Source organism: Urocitellus parryii, chromosome 14, assembly GCF_045843805.1.
Source record: "Urocitellus parryii isolate mUroPar1 chromosome 14, mUroPar1.hap1, whole genome shotgun sequence".
NCBI lineage: Eukaryota > Metazoa > Chordata > Mammalia > Rodentia > Sciuridae > Urocitellus > Urocitellus parryii.
The window spans coordinates 49351496-49376175 of record NC_135544.1 but is presented as its reverse complement, the minus strand read 5'-3'; the positions used below and the strand labels follow the sequence as shown (position 1 = coordinate 49376175).

General features: G+C 47.7%; 1 protein-coding gene across 1 annotated transcript in view; it reads right to left on the bottom strand.

Moving 5' to 3' along the window:
• Ebf2 (EBF transcription factor 2) overlaps positions 1 to 8862 on the bottom strand; it is a 177283-nt gene extending 168421 nt beyond the window's left edge. The window contains exons 1-5 of the mRNA XM_026411608.2: positions 8267 to 8862; positions 5714 to 5870; positions 4646 to 4709; positions 4332 to 4387; positions 3778 to 3851 (exon numbers count right to left, since the gene is read on the bottom strand). Of these exons, the coding sequence (XP_026267393.1) occupies positions 3778 to 3851; positions 4332 to 4387; positions 4646 to 4709; positions 5714 to 5870; positions 8267 to 8397 (482 nt within the window). The 5' untranslated portion in view covers positions 8398 to 8862. The remainder of the gene's footprint in view (positions 1 to 3777; positions 3852 to 4331; positions 4388 to 4645; positions 4710 to 5713; positions 5871 to 8266) is intronic.
• Between the last annotated feature and the right edge of the window lie 15818 nt (positions 8863 to 24680).

Here is a 24680-nt window from a genome sequence, read left to right as displayed (position 1 = left end):
TGACTTGGCTATTGAACTACAATGACAGTAAAAGCATAAAAATACCCGATCCCCAGAACCACACCAAAAAAAGGACAAAAGTAATAGGATCTGTTGTATTTGCTCTATTGGATCCCCTCTTAAAACTCCCAAGTTTTAGTCAAAGCAAAGCCCTGTTCTCTTTCAGAAAAGTTCTCATTAATATGTTTTACTTGTTCTTTATTTTGTTCCTTAAGTGACATGCGGTTCTCAGGTCAGCATTATTAATCACACAAGCCGAGAGACAAGGAGAACCCATGATGTTTAGGAAACCATACTCTGCAAACAATGTGGATCTGGGGTCCCTGAATTGACCCAGATGACAAACTCAACCCTGCCTTCCCTTTGCTCTAGAGGCATAGCCAGAAGGGCCAACTCTGGGCTCAGCTCTTTGAGCTAAAGGGCTCTTAAGGTTCTTTTCCAACCTTCAAGTCACTAAGGTTCCTGAGAAGTCTTTCCTTTCACCGACAATGACCGTAAAATAGGAAAATGAATGAATAAATAAATAAATAATAAACAAATAATAAAGGAAGCAGAGAAGAGGAAACTGAACTTGGCGATAGGTTGTGTTTCAAACTACCCCAGAGGGGCTGGGGGGCTCCTCTTTGCTAGTGAATGAAATGAAAGCTGGTTCTCGGGGTCTCTGTCTGGTTTGTTTTGTTTTATTTTATTCTAGTACTCATTTGGAGACCCTTCTACTTGAAACACTCTCAATTTGCTTACAGGCCCCTTTCCTCCTCCCGGTCTCCACATGGTGTCTTTGAAGAGGTTAAGAGGAAGAATAAGTCAAGCTGGGGGGTGGGAGGTGGGAGAATATGAAAAAAAAAAATTATCATGAACCCGAATCTCACCTGCATTTTTCAGAAAGAGAAAAAAAGAAAAAGATTTAAAAGAAAAAAAAAAAGATGACTAGGGAAGAAAATAAGAAGCACCCCAACCCTGGACAGAGGGTGTCCAGTCAGCCCTACTCTGGCTCTTGATAAGCTAACACATCCCTCTCCCCTCCAAAATCGTTTTTTTTAAATTCAACCCTCAACTTTCAAAAATCTGTCTCTAATTTCAAACTCAAATAAGCGCACAGCATGGTGGCTTTTGTTTTGTTTTCTTCTCCCCAACTCCTCCCTGCGATTGCATAACAAAAGTGTCTAAATTCACACCATCTGGCCGATAAAGACACTGGCCCCACTGCCCGGCTGGCCCATCTGATTAGGGCCCTGTCTAGCCTGCGCCTTGTGGCGAAAAGTCACAGCTGTGGGGTTTGCTAGCGCTCAATACAACTCTGTTATTAGCCAGCTGTAGGCCTTGAGACGACTTCTGTTCAAATTATAATATCTTTTAACCCTCTGAGCATTGAGGGCACAGGGGTGGCTGGCAGCAGCATAACAACTAGATTTCTCCTTGCTAATAATTGGCAAAATGAACTAAAAGCAAAGCAGAGAAGGGGGAGGAAGAAGTTATTCCTAAACAAGATTTATTTTTGTCCCTTTGCTTGTTCCTCAATAATAATAATAATAATAATAATAATAATAATAATAATAAAGTTAAACACCAATTTAGAAACATTTTACTAAAGATTATAGGATTATGGACATAAAATCATTCCAGCAAGTGCCCAGGTATGCAGCATAACATGGTGCAAATGAAATGAAGTATGTGCAATAATCATTGAGAAACAGGATATCTGATCCATCTCCCCAGTGTTGACTGCTGTAACCAGCTCGTAAACTGTGGGAGAAGGAACTTGCTCCCATACCTGAGAATCAGCTAGCTCTAACTGACAGATTGAAAGAAAACTTCCCTTTCAGATACATCTAATACTTGCCTTCACTTACCTTCGCCCAACACACACACACACACACACACACACACACACACGAGACAGGACCCATCCAATGGATCATCTATTTGCCCATAATTAATATTTGTTTTAAATTCTAGTTTGGGAAGAAAATAGCAGAGCACCCTCCCGGTCTCCAATGCAGAGAAGTTACAGTACATTAAATTTTTATATTGTGTTACTAATGCAGACTAAACCAGAGGCTTTAAAAATTGATGCTGCTCCTTAAACAGCATAAAATGAGGAGGATTTGATTGGGCTTAAAAATAAAAATGTCAGCCTCCACTACAGCTGGATGGGGGGGTGCGAGTATTATGGAAAGGGATAGGTATAATTCATTAGACAACGGGTTAGTTTGGTGGTTTGTTTTCTTTTCCTTTAAGAAGGTTATCGCTCCAGACAAAGGCATTTAAAAGTGTAGAGAAGAATAAAAATCCTCTTTGAATTGCCAACCAATTATAGCATTAAATTATATATTATTAAAGTATATGAATTTATAAAGTAAAATATATAAATTATATATTATTAAAGTATTGCATACAAGTACATCTTGAAGTTGTATTTTCTTTCTGAACAAATTTATGAAGGGGCCCTGGGTTAATGGAATATCTATCTTCTTACTTCATCACCCAACTCTTCACCAAGCAATTCAGTAAGGGAACCTCAGATCAGACAGAGTCAAACTTTGTATTTAACAAATTTGTTTTTCTAATACTTGGTCAAAACCAAAACAAACATGTCCAATTGTTATGATTTCTTTCTGACTGGGTTGAGGAGGGAGATGGGGCTTCAGGGAGCTGCCCATAAAATAGTCCATACTAAATCAGATGGCCTGTGATTGCCCAAACCTAGCAAGTCTGGAGGTAGGAACCATTTACTGCAAGAGCAGGTTGAGGGGGGGAGAATGGAGGCTTTCCCTCCAATCAGATTTTGGAGGGGAGAAAATGCTGTCAAGAATAGAGTTCTAAATTTTTTTAAATAAAATAACCATGTTCTTCCCAGAATTTCCTTTGTATATCCTTTCTATTTGCAGTGGGATCCTCAACATCTAGCCCAATACACCTGCAAACACTAGGCAAAAAAAAAAAAAAAAAAGATTCAAAAAACATTTGTAGAATGGTTGAACGTGTGGATGAATTTTATCTTCTAATTAAAAAAAATGTGCAGGACTTAAAATGGAATATATCGGTCTCTGAAAGGTAGGTGGGAAAATTGTAGGAACCCAAGCAGACGGTGTGCCTTTCTCAAAGTGACCTCGGGATCCTGGGGTTGCTCTAGACCCCAGACATCCCAGCGGTGGGGGACTCTCAACTCACAGGTGGGAACCAGGACCAGTCTTTCTAATCTCCTCCTGACCTAAGAAACACCTTCAAAGAGAAGTGATAGAGAAGCGACTTCATGCAAGGAAAGAAAGCCACTTTGGCACAGGTGCCTAGGTGCAGGGAAATAGCTGGGGAATGGGAGGCTTAGCACTCTGATGGTTCCCGAGCCCAGACTGCGATTTTCCAGGGTTTAGACTCGGTAACTCCACAAGTGGCTCCGCCTGGAAATCCACCCCAGCGGGCAAGGCGGGTATCCAGCAGAGCCGGCCTCCAGCAGAGAAGTTCAGGGAAAGTCCTAATCCCCAAAGTCCATCGCAAACCTCCCTTGGGCGGCCCATCTCCTTCGGTCCTGCCTAAGGTGGACATCGAGACTTTCCACTGGGCCCGGGAAACTCCGGCAACACCAGGGATTTGGAACCGTGAATCTTCTGGTTTGCTTTCCTGTCAAAAACTGACCTTAAAAGGGATGAGGGTCCTAGAGAATCTGCCCCGGGCATGTCCACTGGGAGCCTTCGCTCCCACAAGTTAGTCCGGGAAGCCAGGGAGCCAGGCAGGTTAGCCGTCTGTCTAGTCCAGCCCCAAGGAGAAGGTGGCTCTTACCTGCACATCACCTCGTGTGTCAGAAGAACTCGGCACATCTCCGGATTCTTATTCTGTCCCTCGTAAGCTATAGGCTGAGAATTGTGCAGGGACAGGAAGGGAAGACATGTAGCCAGCCGGGTAGAAATACAAACAAAGAGGGGACTTTAGAACAAGAACAAAATTCTCACCCTCTCCCTACCTGCTACCCCATTCACAGTTTCTGCCTACAGGGGAACCTGAGAAGTTACCTGTTACCTCAGCTGAAGAAATAACAAAAGTGTGCCCCATAGTTCTTTGCAAAAAGGAATGTTTGGGGGTCTGAATCTCCCAATTGTGTCCTCTTTTTATCCCTTTGCTCTCCTCCCCTTGCCCCCAGCATCTCCCAAACCAGATAGACACAGGACACTGGAGAGAGAGGGGGAAAGAAGTGTTCCCAGAGTGGACAAGGTGGTATGGAAGGAAGTTTGAAGTTTGACCCAAGAAATCATGCAGGAGGGTAGAAGTCAGAGATAAGCTGGGGAGTTGGGGGCCAGAGACAGATGAATAGGAGCCAAGTGACTCACTGGGCTCACCTGCTTGGTGACTGAGTCGATGAGCCTGACATAGAGGTCCTGCTCCGTGCGGACACCTACAGGAAGGGGGAGACCAGCAGGAATCAAGGACGGCAGAGCCCACTCTCCCACACCCAAACCCTTCCCGCCCTGGGGTGGAGGCCCAGGCTGAGCTGTCCAGGAGGCAAAGACCTTTAATCCCCAGCCCCAAGCAAACCTCCCACAGCCTTATGCTCCCAAATCTGTCTGCCAGTCATCTAGGCCATGCCTTCCAGGAAAGCGAGATGTGCTAGGTACTCTGCCGGCTACCAGGTGCCAGCCGATAGGATGCTCACCATTGCTGTATAGGAGTTGTAACTTGTAGTGGGTGCCATTGTTGGTCTTCTCATTGCCTTGTTCCTGAAAAGATGGAAGGTATTCGATTCCCTGGTATTTCAGTCCCCCCAAATGAGGGAAACAGGAAAGAGTGCTTCCTTATACCACCTCCCACCACTTTGAACAACCCTCTTGTCCAGCCCTGGGTCAAAGGGCAAGAGCCCCTGCCTACCGCTGACTATCTCCAAGGCTTGCCAAGCGGCAGGGGAGATAACCCAACACCACAGCAAGGCTGTCTTTAGGAAGGCCCCACCAACCCATCTGGTCTATCTGTCCTTAGGAAGCCCTGAGGCTTCTCTCAGCAGAAGGGTGAAGCGACCTGTCATTTAAAAGGGCAGAAATTGGCCCTACTCCCCTGAAATCTCAGCACCAAGGCCCAGAGCTCAGGGACCAACTGATTCCCGGGTTCAAGTGGGAACTTAACTTTATAGTTCAGGTGGCACAGCTGAGGAGACTGAGGCCCAAAGAGGGCAAGAGATCTCTTTCTGGTCACATATCAGTTTAGGTTGACCGCCCTCTATTTGAGATCAAATCCAGTCCCCAAATCCGGACTTGAGTTCAAACAAGGTGCTGCCTTGGGGAGTGGAAGAGAAGGCTTCCGTGCCTGGGAGATGGGTCAAGGCTGGGCTGTGAGTCTCCACCATAGGACTGATTCAACCCACCCTGCTCCACCTGGCAGGTGAAAATAATGAAAATAACCCAGAGGAGGGCAGCGGCAGCCTTGTATACTTTTTAACTATGGTCTAGTCCAAAGGGCTTTTGCTCGGTGGTCATTCTACAATCGCGCACTAATAAGGACCCTCCTAGGTTCAGCGCACCCAGCCGCCAGCGCTCTACACCCCGCAGGGTGTGGGAGTAGGGGCAGGAGGAGGTGCGGGGAAATCTACTGATTTAGTGGCTGGGGGTGAGAAGCCTCGATTTATCATCCTTGATGATGCGAGCGGAAAAGTGTCGCAAGTGACAGATGGAATCTTTAGAGCTCTGCAAGGAGGGAGTCATGGGGGGGGCGGGGGCAGGGGTCCTCTTACTTTGTCGTTCTCCACAAAGTCCACGAAAGCCGTACGCTCTATCTCCACCGGCTGCCCCTGCCTGTCGTAGAGCGCCAGGACGAAATGAAAGAAGTTGGATTTCCTCAAGTTAGAGGGAGGCTGCTTCTCAAAGTGGGCACGGGACAGGGCGACCCCACTGCGCAGGAAGAGACAGGTGGGACACCGGACACAGAAAGAGAAAAGACAAGCCGTTACTAATGCGCCCAAGCAGCGCCGCAGATAGGCAAGGGACCACATCCCAGGTCCAGATTGCTGGACCTGTCAGGTCTTTCATCAATTCCGATTAAGAAGTAAAATCTCCTTAGAGGAGTAGTGGCCATGAGGTCACCGTATCTGGGGCTGCTTCTACCGCCCAGTGGTCCAACCTCCCAGGGTCCCACTACCAGGCTGTTCACTGTTGGGCCTTCAGTGGAAATCAAAAGACTGGCTGCCACAAGAGGTCCAGAGCTGTCCCCCAAGCCACCCTCAAGGCGGCCCCAGCAGCTGGATCAGATCGAGAAGCTGAGGCCCGGGGTTAAGGGGACTAAGCATCTTGTTTGCAGCTGAAGAAGTGGCTCCTTTACTTCATCTTTATCCGAATGACCTGCCCTCACGCGACAAGGCTGTGGATGAGAACCCTGAAGCGCGGGTAGAAAGCCCAGAGCCCAGGTCTAGTTCCTACAGGCCTCACCCCTCTGCTTCCCTCGCTCTTCCGAAAAGTTGCATCTCAAACAGTCGCACCGCGGAATCCCCGCGACCAGCCCTGCGGGTCGCGGATCAGTGCGGAGGTCGCGATACTGGACACCTTAGCCCCGTGGGTTACTGCGAGCGGAGAAGCCAGATTGTTAAGAGGCAGAGAGCATCCTCGCCCGAGACCTAGGCCATCCGGATACAAGCTGCGTTTCCCGGTGGCGCCAGCCAAAGCCACAGACCGTGAAATCCAAGTCGGGGGACTCAGAAGGCATCCCCGGAGCGCCTCGAATGTGTGCACACATCTCCCTGTCTATCTGTCAGGGCCAGTGCTAAACTGGCCACCAGACCCATTTTTAACTAAAAAGTTGGGGGTGGGGGTGAGCGCACAGATGGCGGGAGCTGCCCCGCGGCGCTGAGATCTCTGGGCCTCCTGTCTCAGGCTCAAGCACTTTCACTCTTTTGAAGGGTGTAACGTTTTGGCTAGAATTTCCCCAACTCAGGCCGCCTGTTCCAACTTTAACAAACTCTTTGATTCCGGATAGGAAGGACAGTGAGGAGGGCATCTTCCCCAGCCGGGCTCAGAAAATGCGCGGCAGAGCAGGCTCTGCGGTGCTGCCTTTCTTCCCTCGGCTTGAAGCCCGGTAGTCCCCAGACCGCTGCGGAAAGTCGCTGCCGCCGCGGTGTGCGGTCTGCCCAGGGACGCTGGCGCGTCCTGGCTTCCAGCGGGCGGGCAGGCGGACAGGCGGGCATCGCTGCGGGCCCCCGTCCCGAAGCGATGCGACTTCTGCTTTCCCTCCTCCAAGAGTGTGGCCGGGTTCGCTCTACCCGGGACACCTGGAGGCGTCGCCTGTCTGGGAAAAGGATAATTTCTCCGTGGGATGTCAGGACTTCAAGGAGGAAGGCCCAGAGCGCAGATGCGGGTGGACGAACGAAAGTTGTGGAAGAAGTTCGTGGGCGCTTTGGGAACAGGAAGGTTGCCTTTCTCAGACAGGGACGTGAAGGTCTCAAATCCCAGCTCAGAAGTGGTGACGAGGCAGAAAGACTGGAAGGTGTTCGTGGGGTGACACTGCGACGCGGCGTTGACTATCCCAGCTTGCGGACGCTCAGAAACAAGTCAACTTTAGCGTCGAGCAAAGCTGGAAGCCAAAGATCCCTGCAGCTTTCTGCCGGCGAATCCTCTTTCCTTTCCTTTTTCTTCTTCCGCGACTCCTTCTACTGCTATTCCTTCATCTTTTCTCTTTTAATTTCTTCTCTCCCCGACTCCGTGCATCTGGAACACTCTCTGAGCCGCGACCCAATGGCCTGTCCCCCCTCCCAGAGCTCCCGGCCGCTTCGCCTTCCCGGGCAGCGGCCGCGTCCTCTCTCCACCTCCGCCGCCACCATCTGGTCGCTGGGCTCCGGTTCTCCCGGAGCCACCGAGATGCGGGAGAAGAGGCACTCGCAGGCGGCGTGGGGGAAACCTGGTAGTGGCCAGGAAGTCGTCTCTGCTCTCGCGGTGGTGACAGCAGGCTCCGGTCCTCACGCGCTCGGCAGAAATGGGAGCCGAGATGCGAGGCATTGGATGCCACTTTATTTTTATTTTTTATTTTTTTGTCTCAGAGAGTGGACTGTGGGAAAGGAGTGGGGGAGACACACAAATGACTCAGGCGGTTCAGAAACTCCAGTGTCGGCTGCCGGGTAAGTGTCCCCCTGACTGCAGCAACTTGCTCACCGCAGGGAAAGCGCCAGCGCACAGGGCCAGAACGACAGATGGGGGTACGGAGAAAAGGAAAGAGATGCGGAGCAGGGGACAGGGCACACTGAGAGACACCTAGAGCAAGAGACTTTGAGAGCATAATAAATGTGCAGTCGTCTCCTTACCTCTGAGCCGCGACATTGGCGTCCACCACACCGACATTCCGGACCCAAGACCTGACCGAATCCATCTCCGCGCCCAGCGATTTCTCTTTCAGAGCTGGTCCTCTTCCTAAAGTATCTTGAATCCCAAACATTTAAAAAGTCTGATCCTTTACTGCCGCTTTTAAAATGAGTTTACAAAAACACAGTCCTGACCGTTCTCAACGCTGCAAGCAAACCGTCTCCTCCAACGCAATCCAAGAAAGGGGGATCAAGTGCCGAAGTTTGGGTCTGTCTTGAAAAAGAAAAAAAAAATCCTTTGCTTCACGCGCGAGGTGCGGAATGATGTAGTCAAAAGTTTGGGTTTTTATCCTCTGCAAGTTCAGATCTGCCGCTTCAGGCCCTCCACCCTAGGTCGCTCGCATCCTTCCAACTGCAGAGCTGCCGCCACAAAGTGGTCACAATTTAGAAGCATCACCTGTTCTGGGAGAAACAGGAGGAGATTGATAGCTGCCTAATCTCTCTGCTTCCTCCAGGTCCTCCCTCCCTGCTCCTCCCCACGGTTCCAATTTAGAAAAAAAAAAAAAAATCCCCAACAGGATCAGTTTTAAAAGGAAGGGGAAGACCCGGAGCCGAGAGGAGGCGGTGGCTGCGAGAGCCGCTGAGCCGGGCTGCATCCGCGCGCCGGCCCCATGAATGGGTTACTACTGCCCGGGCCGCCGGAGGCGGAGCCGCGGCCCAATAAGGAGCCTCATTTGCATGGACGCTCGGGATTGGCCGGCGCCGGGCAAGCCAGGCCGACGTCCTCCGGCGGCGCGCACCACGCTCTGCGTTGCCGGGAGTCCGGGAGGTGAAAGGGGACAGAAAGCTGTGGGCACCGAGTCCTCGCCCGAACCCTGCGCGCGTGGCGTGAGCGGGATGGGGCCCCCAAACCCTGCACTGACGCAGGATAGCTGGGTCCTACGGCCTAGGGACGCGCTGGCTCCGCCTGGCCGCGGGAGCGGGGAAACCTTTGTGAATTTGCCTCTTAGATGTAGGTTTTCGTAGCCTGCCAGGAGGCATGTTAATTTTCGGGGTTTGGATCTGTGTGCATGTTTGCGAAAAAGCGGAGCGTGTGACCACTTGTACTTTTGTTTTGTGCAAACGTTTCCCCAGAGCACCCAGCTCCCTGAACGGCTCTCCCAAGTCTCCTGGGATTCCATGGTGACACTCAGATTTTGTGTACGGTTTGCAAGATGTTAGGGGGGGAAAAAAGGATATTTAATGAAAGTCGGGAGTGGGGTGTGGACGAGCGAGGCTCAAGTGCTGTTCAAATAAATAATGACGGGGAAAACGGTAGAGGAGCTAAGAAAAATATACCGGGCGGGCGCGAACGGGCGTCGCACCCGTGCAGATGAGAAGTTGCTGACAGATCGTGGCAGGCTTAATGCGAGAGCTGCAGGGGTGCATCCCGGGGACCCTCTTCTCTCTCCCTAGTTCTCGAAGCTGCCAGGAGCCTCAGGGGGGCAACCCGGGAGTCACGGAAACTTTGCGTACCGAGCGCGGTGGCCGCGGTGCTGGCCCGCGGGCTAGTGGCCGAGAGGCGGCAGCAGCTCCGCCAAACAGCTGAAACCCTAGACGGCTTTGTAACTACGCCATGCAACTCGCGGTGCCTATTAAAAATCCTCCTGGCTGGGTGTTATTTTCTTGCTTCTCCTTTTGTATTCTGATCTGTGCATAGATCTGCTGCTGAAATCTAGAACACCAGCGCGAAAACAGATTTGAAGACAATGAATGCAAATCTGTGCTCAAAGACCATCTGCCGTGGAGGAGACAATCAGCTGTTCCACAGTGCGAACGACTGCACCCGAGTCTCCCGGCCTCATTACGCACAGGGCATTTACGAAAGCCTGGATTTCATTCAGGAGACTCTCCTCCCCACCCCACACATACTTAGGACTTAGTTTTGCTCATCAATCGACTCCGGACCAGATCCCTTAGGTGTAGGTGAGCGCTCACAAATGAACTGCGAGGGTTTGCCGCTAGAGGACACAGCTCCTCGCAACTCCTTTGCCTGCGTGGATAGGAAGCCTGCGCTTTCAGAGAATGAGGCTTTCCTAAGAAAGGGATCGGTGCGCCTCTACATCACCCCTGGGGCAAACTGCAACCCCAGACTGTACAGGCAAGATCGCGCTCTGCTGATCTGTACTAGAGAAATTCTCTAGAAAACGGACGAATACTCTTCATAGACCCAGGGTCAAAGGACTCAAGCAGTTGCTTTGGGGGAGGGGAGAAAAGGTGAAATCCTAGCCTCTGGGTTGTATTGAATGGGGCTCCGAGGCTCCGGGGCTTTAGCTGGCTATTCCCTGTTGGACGAAGAAGAGTGAGAGGAGCCATGAAGGAAGTGTCAGAAAATAGGAGGTGGTAAAAATCCAAGTCAGGAGTTGTTCAGAGAAAAAAGAGGGTAGGTGGGCAAGAAATTTGCAAAGAATGAAATCTACCCGGTTTTTCAACTTGGCAATTTTCTGTTACATGCAGCCTCTGTGGATAATTTCAACCCCTGCAAAAAATAACTACCAGAATTTCTACTCCCGCTTGCTCTTTTTGTAAATTTTTCCATCACCACCCCATTCTCTTCCTTGTTTGGGGTCTGCTCCCAGCAGGGCCAAGCTTTCTCGTTTCTCCGCGGAAAGTGTGGATCAGTTCGTGAGCCCTCCAAAATGTGCCTGGTGATCTTTTTTCCCAAGGAACCATTTATTGCCTGCACTTCGACGCTGCTAGGGAAAGATGCGGAGAGTACCCCGAGGGGCCGCCAGTCAGCCGTGGGCCAGAGCCTGGCCGGGTCACTCTGCCCCAGAGGCTCAGGTTGGCTTGGGTTAAAGGGCACAGCCAAGGTCGGGAACGCCGACTTTTCTCACCAGTAAACAGCTGCCACCCAAATTATGTCCCTTAGGAAGCGAATGAATTGCTCCTTTCTCCCGGCTCCCTGCTGCAGTCCCCAGATCAGACTTCGCAGGGGGGCGCCCCCTTCCTCCGCCCCCAGTGACAAGTTCAGGGACCGCAGTGCCCCGCTGGGAGGTAGTTTATGGGAACTGTGGTCCGGAAACTTTGACCTGGTGGGGCACACCGCTCTTGGCCCGTTGCTCTAAGGGCGCCCTCCCGGTGGCTGCTCTAGGTACCGGGAACCTATGGCTGATGTGATGCTAGAGGTCCTGCGGGTGGCTAGTCCGGAATACAGAAATTCTCTCCCGGGCAGGACGAAGTTGCCTGGCGAGTGCGGCGGGGGCGGAGTGCCGGGGGTGGGGGGGATAGGTGGGGGATTGTTAAGTGCAGCCGGGTGGCGCTTCCCGAGTTGGGAGCCTTTCTGCCAACCCAGTTGCGTTTAATTATGTTTGTATGGGTTTTGGGGAGGGGTGGCTGCTGAGTTGGCCACCCGCGCCGAAGGAGTGTGGATTATCACTGGAGTGGGTGGCGTTGGTTGAGCCAGAGAGCTGCGTCTCTTACTGTTGCCTGCGGCTACCGCCGAATAACCCTCCTTTTTCAAACCTGAAACACAAAATCCGCCCCGGGCCGCGCGGGGCCCGGCTGGAGCAGCTGCGGCCCAGGGAAGCCTGGCCCTGCCGCGACGCCGAGCCCGCGCGCGCCTCTCAGCTTTGGGCTGGCGAGCTCCGTTCCGTCTCTCGCCGGGGTCAAGAAAAATCCAAGATGCAGGATCACGATTCTTCATGACAATCTATTACGCAAACTTGGCAATCCGCCCTTTATCTTGTCCCCTTCTTTGTTCACCTTTCCAAATACACCCCCCCCCGGAGTTTTTTCCTTGTCCTTGTTTCACATGGGCACCTCAATACGGTGCTTCCGGTCACCACCTAATTGGTTTTAAGACCCATTTGTCCATTATTGTCTGGTCCGGGCTTCCTGGGAGCAGCGTCTCTGCTCTTCCTCGACACTTTGGAAATTTTCCTTAAAAATTGCTCTGGAGACAGTGTCTCCTCCGGCAGGGCTCTGGAGAGAACTCAGATGTGTCGAATTCCCCCACCTCACGATCCTCACCTCCAGGATTTCAGTCACCCTGGGTGGCTAAGCCCCAAACTGGACTAGTACCGGGGAATTCGATCCACCAGGAAAGCCGGTCTGGGTTGGTAAGTGAAATAAGTGGTGGCCCCCGTGTCCTCTCTTTGGATGAGAATTTTTCAATGGGTTAAAAAAAAAAAAAAACCTAGATTCTTTGCTCACTCTCTCAAGTCCTGCTGAGAATATTTAATCTACAATTCGTGAATGATTTTTTAAAATATCCAATTTCATTAATTCCCACTCCAAATTGCAACTTTGGCTTTTTTCTTCCGGAAGCTAGATCAGTATGTTCTATAAATACAAATTCTCCAGAGAGGGTGGGGGGGGGACTATTCATGAAGTCACGACAAATATCTCAGTAGGACTCTGCCATCTACACCTAACATTCCCCTTTAGGACTTTGCTTTAGGACGGGTGGGTGAGAAGTAGACTCGCTTCTGGTTTTGTTTTTACGTAGTGAAGGTGGAAGCTACAGAAGAGCTACGGCATGGTAGAACCCATGTGCCCAAGCCTATCTGGTCAGTGCCATGAATTTACCCAAAATGGGTCGAAGGAGCCAGAACAGCTGTACCCAACACTTCAAAACTCCACAAAGTCTTTCTCCTCGTCCTCCATTGCGTATTCTTGTTCCTCCTCCTTCTTCCCTTAGTGTTCTTCTCTAGAAATATCCTCCCTTCCCATTTCCCCATTCCGGGTGCAGACAGTGAGGAAGCACAATCCGAAGCCGAAAAGTGGAAAGGTCAAGGGAACTAATTCCCGCAGCAGCCACGCCGGAGCTCAGGCGCTGACGCTGGACAGCGCGGGAATCTCGCTGGAGAGGCGAGTGTTGGAGGACAGGTGGTCTGGAGACCCAAGAGCCTGCCGTGTCTTCTTCTCACATGGGGAGCCAATTTATCGCGAGGTGTGGTGGCATGCGAGCCAAGCCCCCGATGTTGGGCTGTGCTGGAGTAAACTGGCCGGCTGCAGCCCCTTGCAGGAATCTATGCACGAAAGCAGTGGCATCTCCACCAGCAGCAGCGATCTGGGGGCAAATTGGCCTGCATTACCAAGGGGTCTCCACGCAAGGTAACGCTGAAAAAAGTTCACACGAACAAAAGCAGGATGCTTACCAAGCACTTTCCTCGAATGCCAGACACTGCCAGCACTTTCCCACCCTTAAGCCTGACAGCAACTCTTCAAGGGGAATTTTTTTTGCTTCCATTTTACAGATAAGCAAAATGAGGATGGGAGGTGACAAGTGGCATCTCCGCAGATAAATAGGAGGGGGGGAAAAACCCACAAAACCTCCTCTCCACTTCCAACACTCCACGATGACAGCATGCACAAGGCCTTTAAAAAGAAAAAAAAAAGTTAAGTGTGACTTTCTCCCTCTCTTTCACCCCCCCCCACCCCCCGCAGTTTCTCAGCTCAGTCGAGAGGAAAAGAACCAGAGTTCTCCGAATAACTGGTGGTCCCCGCCCCCCGCCAGCCGGCAGGGGAAAGCCCGCGGGACCTCCCAGCTCCCTCCCGGCTTGCGGCAGAGGTGTGAGCGATGTGTTGATTATTCATATTTTTGCCGAGCGCACACTCCGCCGCCGCCGCATTTCACAAGTACATTCACGTACACATTTGTACACGCGCTCGAGGGGCAAGCATACCCGGCCTAGGGCTCGTGGGGCCGCCCCTAGGGGGCGCCTTCCTCTTACGGGTAGGGGTGACAAAAGGCTCCCACTCATCCCCTCGGTAGGCCACTTCGTTCTCCAAGCTTACAGAAACACACTCTGGGCTCCCAGATCCAACATTGTTCGAGATACACTTGTCTTCCCCACTTCCCCTCCAGGTGTGTGTGTTTGTGTGGAGAGGGGAGGGGAGGGAGGCAGCTACAAATATGGCACCAGCTAGAATTTCATTCCATTTGGCACTAGGCGATCCTCCCTCCAACACACACACACACACACACACACACACACACACACACCACTATCACCTCCAACCATGATCACACGCCTCGGGTGGCAAAAGGGAAAATCAGGAGAAGGCACTTCAGTAAAATGCATGGTTTCATATTGACTTTAACAATATAAACTGGACTTCTTAAGTGTGAGATTTCCGCAAACCCTGCCCAAGGCCTAGAAATTTCATGTCTGGCTCATGGAACCCCACCTTCACATCCCGGCACCTCCAGGGAGACGACCATGCATTTCCGGGCGGGTGGGTCCAGGGCGCACGCCACAGGGCACCCACGGGAACCTCAGAACAGCTGGGAAAACAGAGGTCGCTCTCCAGGCTGGGCAACTCCGTCCCACCCTCAAGGAAGGGCAGCAAAACTTCCATTAACTTGATCTCTCCAAGGAGAACAGGCGGGAGCCACTGGATTTGAGGGAGCCACCGCCTCCTACAGACAGTCCCAGGGGCAGGCGCGCTAGACCAGTGTCGAAGGCGATGCTGCCCGCGCCACACAGGGGGCGCTGGAGTCCAGGCTGCGGAAACCCTCACACCTCCGCACTTTCTGCAAGTTTGAGGCAGGGCAAGTTCAACATGTTGCTTCAGTTTTACCCACGTAGTAGGACAGCAGGTCTGCGGACCCAAGTTAGAGCCTGAGTCTCTTTCGATCTCATTCGTCTGAGCCCTGGCTTTACTCTGGGGAATAAAACAGAGCTGTTTACTCCCCAGAGCTTCACTTTGACTTTTGGGTAAACGTATCTGGCACGTAGTAGGTACCCTCAGCCCCTGAGTGGGTAAAATGACCATGATGATATTTGCTGATTGAGTCCTTGCGAGTCTGCCGCGTTTCCCGTGGGGCTGTTTCCCACCCCCACCCCCACCCCGGCCTGCGAGCTCTGGAGGCAGGAGCTCCAGCGGCTTTGCAGCTCCTTGGCCTAGCAGAGGCGCTGGTTCGCGCAGTGCGTGCTCAGTGATTTAAAAAAAAAAAAAATGCAATTGTTTCTAGGAAAGTGCTTCGGAACCTGTTCGATGCCCACAGGTGATGGAGGCCACGGAAGGCACCCGAGTGGTGCTGGCCTTTTCCAGGAAGGGAATGCGTCTTCCAAGGAGCCTGCGCCCGGGCTCAACGGCGCCCGTTCAGCGCAGCAGTTAGCAGGGCGCTCTCGCAACTCCTGCGCCGGGAGAAGCGCGCTCGCTGCGGGCGGGCGGGGGTCTAGGCACCTGGAACTCCCCAGGGAATTGAGGAAACCTGAGAGGACTTTTGGAAAGGTCCTTCCCTTTGTGCCCTAAGTTAGTGACAAACATCAGTCAATTAGTTAGTTCACCGAGAGCCTCGAGTCTCCGCTGTGCGCCCTCCGCAGGAAGAAAAGCGTCTCTGCCGGTACCACGAATTCCCGAGCGACGAGCTCCCAGAGCCACGCTTTCCAGATCCGCCTTCAGCGAAGCTAAGAGGGAGGGGAAGGCGAGAGACTTGGGGGAGCGGGGGAGGAGTTTCCTACAAACCCCTTGCACTTTTAATGCAAATACAACACCTGTTTGTTGCAGAAAAAATACCACATAAACCAAAACAACAAACGAATTAATAACTACCTTTAATCACATCAATATAAGTATTTAATTTTTAGTATTTGGCAGATTTCCTTACATTCTTTTGTGCATATGTCTATGTATGGTAAGTGGGAACACAGATTTTATATTGATTTGTAATATTTTGATTCACTTAATATAGTGAATACCCTTAAATAGTTTTCTACAGTGACATTTCATATTGACAGTGTTTTGTTTTGCACACCACAAGTTGTTCAATCTACTAACGTTGGACCTTCTAATTCTTTACCATTATAAACAACACTTTGATGAACATCGTTATAGCTGTAGCTTTCCATATACTTTTTTCCTTAAATAAAGTCCCAAAAGTAAGTTGCAAAATCAAAGGCTATGCATGGTTTATGTTTGTTTTGTTTGGTACTAGGGGATGAACCCAGGGAAAATCTATCACTGAGCTTTATCCTCAGCAGAACCACTCCCTTTTAAATTTGAAGAGTCTAGCTGACCTTTAACTTGTGATCCTCCTACCTCAGCCTCCAGAGTTACAGGGATGCATCACCACAACCAGCAAAAGTTATGCATGTTTTTAAGCCTTAGTATAGACTGACAAATTATACTCTTTAAAGATTTAATTTATGTTCCTATCAGCAATGCCTAAGATTGCCTTTGGGCCTCAATGCTGACCTTCCTCAATCCCTGAATTTATTTTCTTATTTCAAAAATTGGCCAATTTGATCATAAATGTCCATTTATTTTAAATCTTATTTATATTTTGTGAATTTCCAGTTAGGAAAATTGTCTTTCAAACACTCTTGGGCCAGTGTATATCTTTGGGGAATTTCAAGTTTTATTTTTCTAAGTATATTGAATCATAATTTATCATAGACATTGCTAATGTTTTCTTTGCCTTTCATTTTATTTATGGTAATTTAAGCAAAGATACTTAAATGTGTTTCATTCAGAATGTTTTCATATGTAAGTAGCAAAATAAGTGGCCAATTGTTGCTGAAGCAATAAAGATATTTAGACACTATTTTGCATAGAAAGAAGTCTGAAGGTGGATGTCTCAGATTGGGTACAGCATTCACAGGTTCTTTTTCTCTTCACCCCACCAACTTTTCATGTTAGTTTGAACCCCATGTTCATTGTCTCATGGTGGCAAGGTCGCTGATGCAGCAATAATTAAGCACATGCTCAAGACAGGACATCAGAGAAACAGAACTCCAGCAGCTCCATTTCTTTGTATAGCTCAGTAAACGCTTTTCAAAAAGAGCCCTTATGTCCTGTTGCTATAATTGAGTCAATATGGACACCCACAACCGGAGGGGCACCTAGGAGAGCAAGGATCCCTCCTTTGGATCCTTTCTCTGAGAGGCTCACTGATGGGGTTGGAAATGGTAGCTCGTATAGGCAGACAATCAAATCCACAAATGCCCTCCCCTCAAAACAGCACCTACAATATAGTTAAATCCATCCATGTTTTCCTTTATAATATCCTCCTTTTGTCTCATTCTCAGGCAACCCTTCCCCATTCCAAGATAAAAGAAATATTGACATAGTGACATATTTTCTCTTTACGTTATTATTTTTGCCTTGAACAAATCAATTTTTTTTCCTTATGGTCTTTTTTCCATTCAGCAATGAGCATCAAATTTTAGAAGTTAATTTAGTTTAATTACAGATACATAGAAATATTTAATTATTGCACTCTTTTATTCAGAATAGATATGCTGTTTATGTATCAATTATATGCCATCTGAAATTTATTTTGGTTCACATTAAGAGGTAAAAACAAATTTATGTCACCAAATTGTTAGTTAAAAGCATTTATTGGGCTGGGGTTGTGGCTCAATGGTAGAGCCACTTGCCTAGCATGTGCAAGGCACTGTGTTCATTCCCCAGCACCACATTAAAAAAAAAAAAAAAAAAAACCTAAATAAACAAGATAAAGGTATTGTGTCCATCTACAACTAAAAATATTTTAAAAAGCATTTATTAAATAATAATTTCTCCCAAAATGTATAATGTCACTATTTATATTTCTTAACTGTGTATATATCATTGATAAATATTGAAATTTTAAAGTTAGAATTTGATATATTGTTATAGCATCTGAATAAATAACAATGAATGAATGAGTAACAATGAATCTCACTCTTGTATATAGTTATATGCCTCAATAAAAAATGGGGAAAATGAAGTTAAAATTTGAAATTTATGATTCATTTAAAAACTAGGCAAACCACGTTTCTCAATTTATGGATTTTGTTTTATGTTCTACAAAAATTTTTGTATTATTACATGGGTTCAGGAAACACTTTTAAGATGTTGCTAGGTATATTTTAAATATATTTTTTATTACAGTTCCTAACTGATTATTGCTGAAATATAGGGATTTTTTTATTTATCACATACTCAGTCATCCTACTAGCTCTTAAGTTGCAATAGTTTTAAAATTGATTCAGTTAGGCTTTCCAAATAGACAATTATATTGCTTACTAATGATAATTCGGCTTTTTTCTTTCCAATAATACACACCTGATATATTTTACTTGTTTTATTGCATTGGCTAAGGTCTCTAATACAATAGCAAATGGTAGAAGAATTGGAGATAAAAGTTGTTTTATACCTGACTACAATGGAACTTTCTCTAATTTGGACTATTGGTGTCGGATATTATTAAATAAGTATCTCTCAAGTTACAAACAATTTTGAACACAAATAGATGTTGAATTTTATCAAATATATGTTTAGCACTTAGGATGGTTATAGAGTTTTTCTGCTCTTCCTCTCAATACATTAACTAAAGTTGTCCTATCCTTGCATTTCTATAATAAACCAAATATGGTCAACTATTTAACCATTTATTTATTCATTGAAAATTTGTCAAACTTACCTTCCTAGGAACACGGTGTAGAGTTTATACATACACTTTTCTCTTGCTAATTCTATCTTTGCAGCTGTGGGATGAACTCAATCACTTGACACTCATTATTTATTCCCACCCCACTTATGTTTCATCCTGTCTTGGATGTTAACTTTTTATGTTTTATGGATCATTCTTGAAGGTCCTTCTTGGAGTTGACCTCTTCAATTCTAACAATTATTTTGCAAATTCTAAATTCCCTTTTTAAAAAATCTCTTTCTGCTGGGTGAGATGGCGCATGCCTGTAATCCCAGTAGCTGGGGATGCTGAGACAGGAGAATCTCAGAGTTCAAAATCAGCCTCAACAAAAGCAAGGCACTAAGCTACTCAGTGAGACTCTGATGTGGCTCAGTGGTCAAGTGCCCTGAGTTCAAGCCCAGGTACCCAGAAAAAAAATCTTTCTGTTAATTATGTTTGAAACCATTTATATTTCTGGCATCAAACCTATATTTCTGATCAAACCATCAGTTTTGGGTATCCAAATTATACAAGTTTTGTAAAAATTATTTCTATTTTTTCTTATTATGTTCAGGTTTGGCTTAAATAGCATAGGATCATGGAGTCTTAGTTAAATGATTTCATTTGATGGTTATTGATTCATTTAGATTTTCTATCTCATGTTGAATATGTTTTGTCACTTTTTAATCTTATGGAAAATTATCTATATAATCAATATTTTAAAATGAACGAAGATAGAGCTGTACCTGGATTTCTGCTGTAACCTTAATTTTCTGCATCTGAAATCATTTCTCCTCTCATTTCCACTCTTAAGCCATTTGCTTTTCATATTTTGTTTTGTTCTTCTTCCTCAAAATTTTCCAGTTTATTTCCCATCCACAAAGCACTGGGCATTATCTGATGTCTTAATTTGGGCCCATCTGATAGGCATAAAGTTATCTTCCACTGTTGTTTTCATGTGCACTTCTTTAAATAATTGCTAGTTGAGCATCTCTTCAGACACCTCTAGCCCTCGGGGGCTCCCTCCACTTACCCACTTACTGCAATCTCATGTCTTCCATTGGATTTTCAGCCCTGGAAGTTGTGACTACTTCTGCAGCCTCTGTCGCTGGTGGGTTTGCAGGAGAGCCCTGTGTGTTTGGATGTTAATCCTCTGTCAGTTTTAGATAATACTAATATTATCTCCTAATCTGTCATGTGTCCTAACTTTTTCAGTGTTGTCTTTTGTTAACTTAAAATGTTTCATTTTTATATGACTCTTCCACACATTTTTGTGCTTTAGGATCTTATTGAAGAAGTTTTCCTGCACCTCAAGACCACAAAGAAGCCAGAAATAGTGGCACATGCCTGTAACCCCAGCAATTTAGGAGGTTGAGGCAGGACAATCCCAAGTTTGAAGCCAGCTGGGGCAACTCGAAAGACTCTGTCTCAAACAAACAAACAAACAAACAAAAATTATATATTTATATATAAAGGACTGAGAATGTAGCCTGTGTTCAATCCAAACCGCTGTACCATGACAGAAAAAGGAGAATGAAAAGAAAACCACAAAGAAATCTACCTACACTTTTGTTATAGTTTTATTATAGTTTTTCATATTCATGAGCTCAGTCTTATACACATGAGATTAACCTGTGACATGATCTAAAATAGGGGACAAGATTTTGTTTTTTTCCTTGAGTGAACCGATTTAACTGTTTTAGTCAGCTATTTTGCTGACCCAATCCAACCAGAACAATTGTAGAGAAGGAAAAAAACAAACGTTTCCTTCTCTACAATTGTCCTGAGGCTCACGGTTTCAGAGGTCTCCATCCATAGACAGCAGACTCCATTCCTAGAGGCTCAAGATGAGGCTGAACATCATGGAGGAAGAGTGTGGCAGAGGGAAGCAGTTCACATGATGATCAGAAAGCAGAGAGAGAGACTCTGCTCTCCAGATACACATGTATACCTAAAAGCCACGCCCTCAGTGCCCACCTGCTCCAGCCACACCCCACCTGCCTTCCGTTCCCACTCAATTAATCCCATCAGGTGATTAATTTACTGATTGATTAAGACTCTTACAACCCAATCATTTCTTTTCTGAATCTTCCTGCCTTGTCTCACACATGAGCTTTTGGGGGACACCTCACATCCAAACCATAACACTAACATATCGCCAAATGTTCCTGAAAACTCTGTGTATAATGTCATTGACAATCACTCCTAGGAAATAATTAGCATTCTCCCCTCTCTTCTTTCTTCTCTCTCATTATAGGTCTGGAGGGGTACTAGGGTTAAACCCAGGGATGCTCTACCACTGAGCTACACCCATAGCATTTTTTATTTATGGACATGGTCTCACTAAATTGCTGACTTGCGATCCTCAGGCTCAGCCTCAGGTCACTGGGATTACAGATCTGTGCGACTGAGCCTGTCTATCCATAAACATTTCTAGGCAACTTTATCTTAGAGATCCTCCTTACAGAGATTAGGAGCACAGAGATGTTGTCTTGAGAAGAGTCTGATGATATTAATTGCACCCCTCCAGCAGAAGAGTCTTTGAAATGGCCAGCTCAGGACCCTCATCCTCTATGGCAGATTGGAAGTAAAACTTGGACAGAGACTTATGATCAGTTTTTCAGGAAGATTCCTTTAATGACAGCCTATGAGGCTTTCAGTTCTTAGTCTAGATATGTTTCTCAGCTGACCAAAGTCCCTCTGTAGATAATTATTTAGAAATAACATGTGGATACTCTCATTTTCATAATAATATCACTCAATACCTCCATGACAATTCTGCTTAGCACCACCCCCCAAAATTGTTTAGGGTCTTTTGCAGATTGTTTAAAAGTTATTAAGTAGCCGGGTACAATGGCACACACATGTAGTCTCAGAGACTCTGGAGACTCCGGAGGCTAAAGCAGGAGGATCTCAAGTTCAAAGACAGCCTCAGCAAAAACAAGGCCCTGAGCAACTCAGTGAAACCCTGTCTCTAAATAAAATACAAAATAGGGCTGGGGAGGTGGCTCAGTGGTTGAGTGCCCATAAATTCAATCCCTGGTACCCCCCCAAAAAAAGTTTATTTTCATGTTCCTTCTGACAACCCTGTGTGAACTAGGCATTGCCCTTTTGATTATGGCTCCTCTGCCCTCATGCAGTGCCCACTCCTCAAAAGTGTAGGAGCAGCCCCTTCATCCTGAGAATCTCACTGCACCCAGCACCCAGCTCAGAGGCATGGACGGAGTTCTCCATCCTCTCTAGTCCTGCCTGCTCTGACTTTGGACGTGCCATGGGTGACTTCTTCCATCCCAAGTAGCTTTTCATCTGTAGAAAATGCAGGAAATCAGTGCCAAGGAAACCCCTATCTAGGGAGACCCTTCCATCCATCTAGTCTCACCTCTTATATATCTGAAAGAAATTCCTTGACGTTTACTGGATGAGAGTGACATCTTTCTCTTTCCATCAATAATGACTCTTTAAATCACAATACTCTTTTGGCAATTTCAATAGGAATTTGGAACACAGACTCAGAGGATTGGAATATTCAATTCTGAATTCCCAGCAACTCGTAAAAAAATGCAGTAAATGTAAAGAATATATATATATATATATATATATATATATATATATATATATATATATATGATGGCGAAAAGGGCAGTTATTAGTAGGACCACACAGGTCACAGTCTAAACCAGGATCCCTTTGAGAATGAAAGGGGAGATTGGCCAGATGGGTCCCCAGGGTCATCAGAGTCAAATAGAACTGTCCCCAGAAAATCAGGGCCTGTGATCACCCCATGCATAAGGGAAACGGGAACAAAAAGGGAGAAAGAGTGATGAGAGGTGGCCAGATGAAAGACTGCAGAGAAGACGCTTGCCTGGGTGTGCTGGGAAGCTGACCGAGACAGAGATCAGCATGTGGGCCATTGACTGAGGACGCTCTCGCCCACAGGAGACCAGAGGGAGAGAGAGAAGTAAGACGGACAGAGGGAGAAGTGAACTCAGCTGGGCCACAGGAAGCTTCAGGAACGTCCCCAATCAAGGTCAAGAGCCTGGATCTTTGTATTTCAGGTCACAGGATGCGTGCTGACCTTGAGAAGGTGGCCTAGCCCTCAGTGAGGCAGCTTCTTCCACGGAGGTCCATTCCCCCGGGGGGATGCGGCCCTGGATGCCCACGGCCAGCTCGTCCTCAGTGGGAGGACTGAGTATGTGGGTCCTGAAGGAGGCTCAGGTTTGCTGACTGCAGTGTCCACTGCAGCTTCCCCGGTCCACTCCAACACCTCCTTCATCACAGGTTTGCCGCCCTCTAGGAAGAACTCCGACAGGACTCTAAAATCCTGGGTTCTTCTTCTAGGGAAACTTAACACAAAGAAGGTCAGTGGGACAAGCTATAGCCTGCCACTACAGCAGGTCTGAAGGCCACAACTGACCCTCATCATCTGCCTCCTCTACAGCCCATCCCAGATTTCCCACACCCAAGCGGCATTTCAGCCCATCAGGGTGACTTCCCTGGCAGGTGCATCAGAACCTCATTCTATGGTGGCCAGGCTCACAGGCTGCGGCTGCTGGGCTTTTCCACTTCCCATCCTACCTGGGCAGCAGAGTAGCAGGAATTCACCACACTGACTGTCACCTTCATGACTCAGGGTCACTCCAGGTGAACTGGGCTGCATGAAACCATCACTGCAGAGACAGAGAAATACCTTTTTCCTGGGGTCCTGTGACCACTCCTCTGACCGTAGGGGTCCCTTTTATTGGATAAAAGCCATTCAAATGAGGCAAGGGGTCAGGCTTCAGGGGGTTGAGTCCAGCTTCGAAATGTCTGCTGTTGACAGGTTTACTGACACCTAGGAAGGCCACACCCAAAGACAGAGCAAGAGAAGGGGACACACAAAGGGTGTTTCCATGGAACATTCTATTCCAAACAGGGCAAAGGGGTAGGATTACAAGGGAATAGGTAAGTAGAGCTCTATCCCCATGGGTGACACCTACACTAAAGATCGGCCTTGCTCTAGGAGCTGGGACAATGCCCAAGAAGTGATGGGTCAGAGCCTCGTGCTTCAGGACTGGAAGGCATGGTTATTCAGGGCGGCTCCCCACAACTGATCACCTGGAAGCCAAACAGCCCTTCTTCCCCTTTTATGGAAGAGCAACCCCAGCTGCTCAGGAGGAGCATGCCAACTACCCCAGCAGGGAGAAGGAGTCTTTTGGCTGCAGGTCTCTCTGCACAAGGAGCCCAACATGGTCTCAGTACTTTAGAGTTTAAAAAAGCACCTGCAATGTCCCCTGGAGGAGGGTTTCCCCCTCTGAAACCAGAACCTACAGACCCACCTGGAGTTCCAGAGAAAAGAAGCCCAAGTTCCTCATGTGGATCACTGAGAATAAACAAATGGGGCCACTGCTACTCCCTCACCCGTTTCCCAGCCAGCCCTGCATGTTCTACCCACCAGTTCTGACTATATGACCACCTGATGGCTCGTGATCAGTTGCTGTGTCTCTTTAGGATCCAGGAGCATCTAGGGATTTTGAAAACATATAATTCTCTTCTCTAGGGACATTGACCTTGCTTCAGAACTCTGTCTGTATTGTAATTCTCCTATTGGAGCTCCCATATACTCCACAAGGCATCTTTAGACCACTTGGTACCTCTAATTCCACAGGGTCTGCTGAATCATAAGGCCCAAGAATCAGCACCGCTTGAAACTCAACCTGGATCTGCTGTAGAGCTCTGTCCTGCTCTGGGCACCACCAGAGCCAGGGGGAGAGCAGAATTCCCTGGTGTGGAACACAAGGCCCACTGGCACTCTGCTTCCTTCTTACCCGTGGAAGTGCAAAATGCAATAATCTGTCCTTTACTTAGGAGGGGATTTTCCTTTATTCTCCAAACCACTGGGTCCTTAAAAACAGTAAGGTCTTGCTATGACAAGACCCTGAATCTTCACTGGGTTTGTCTCCTACCTCTGGAGCTTACCAAGGCCTTCAACTTACTTGCCACCAGCTGTGCTTCTGGTCTGATTCTCATGGTGTCATTGCAACAGTGCACCAA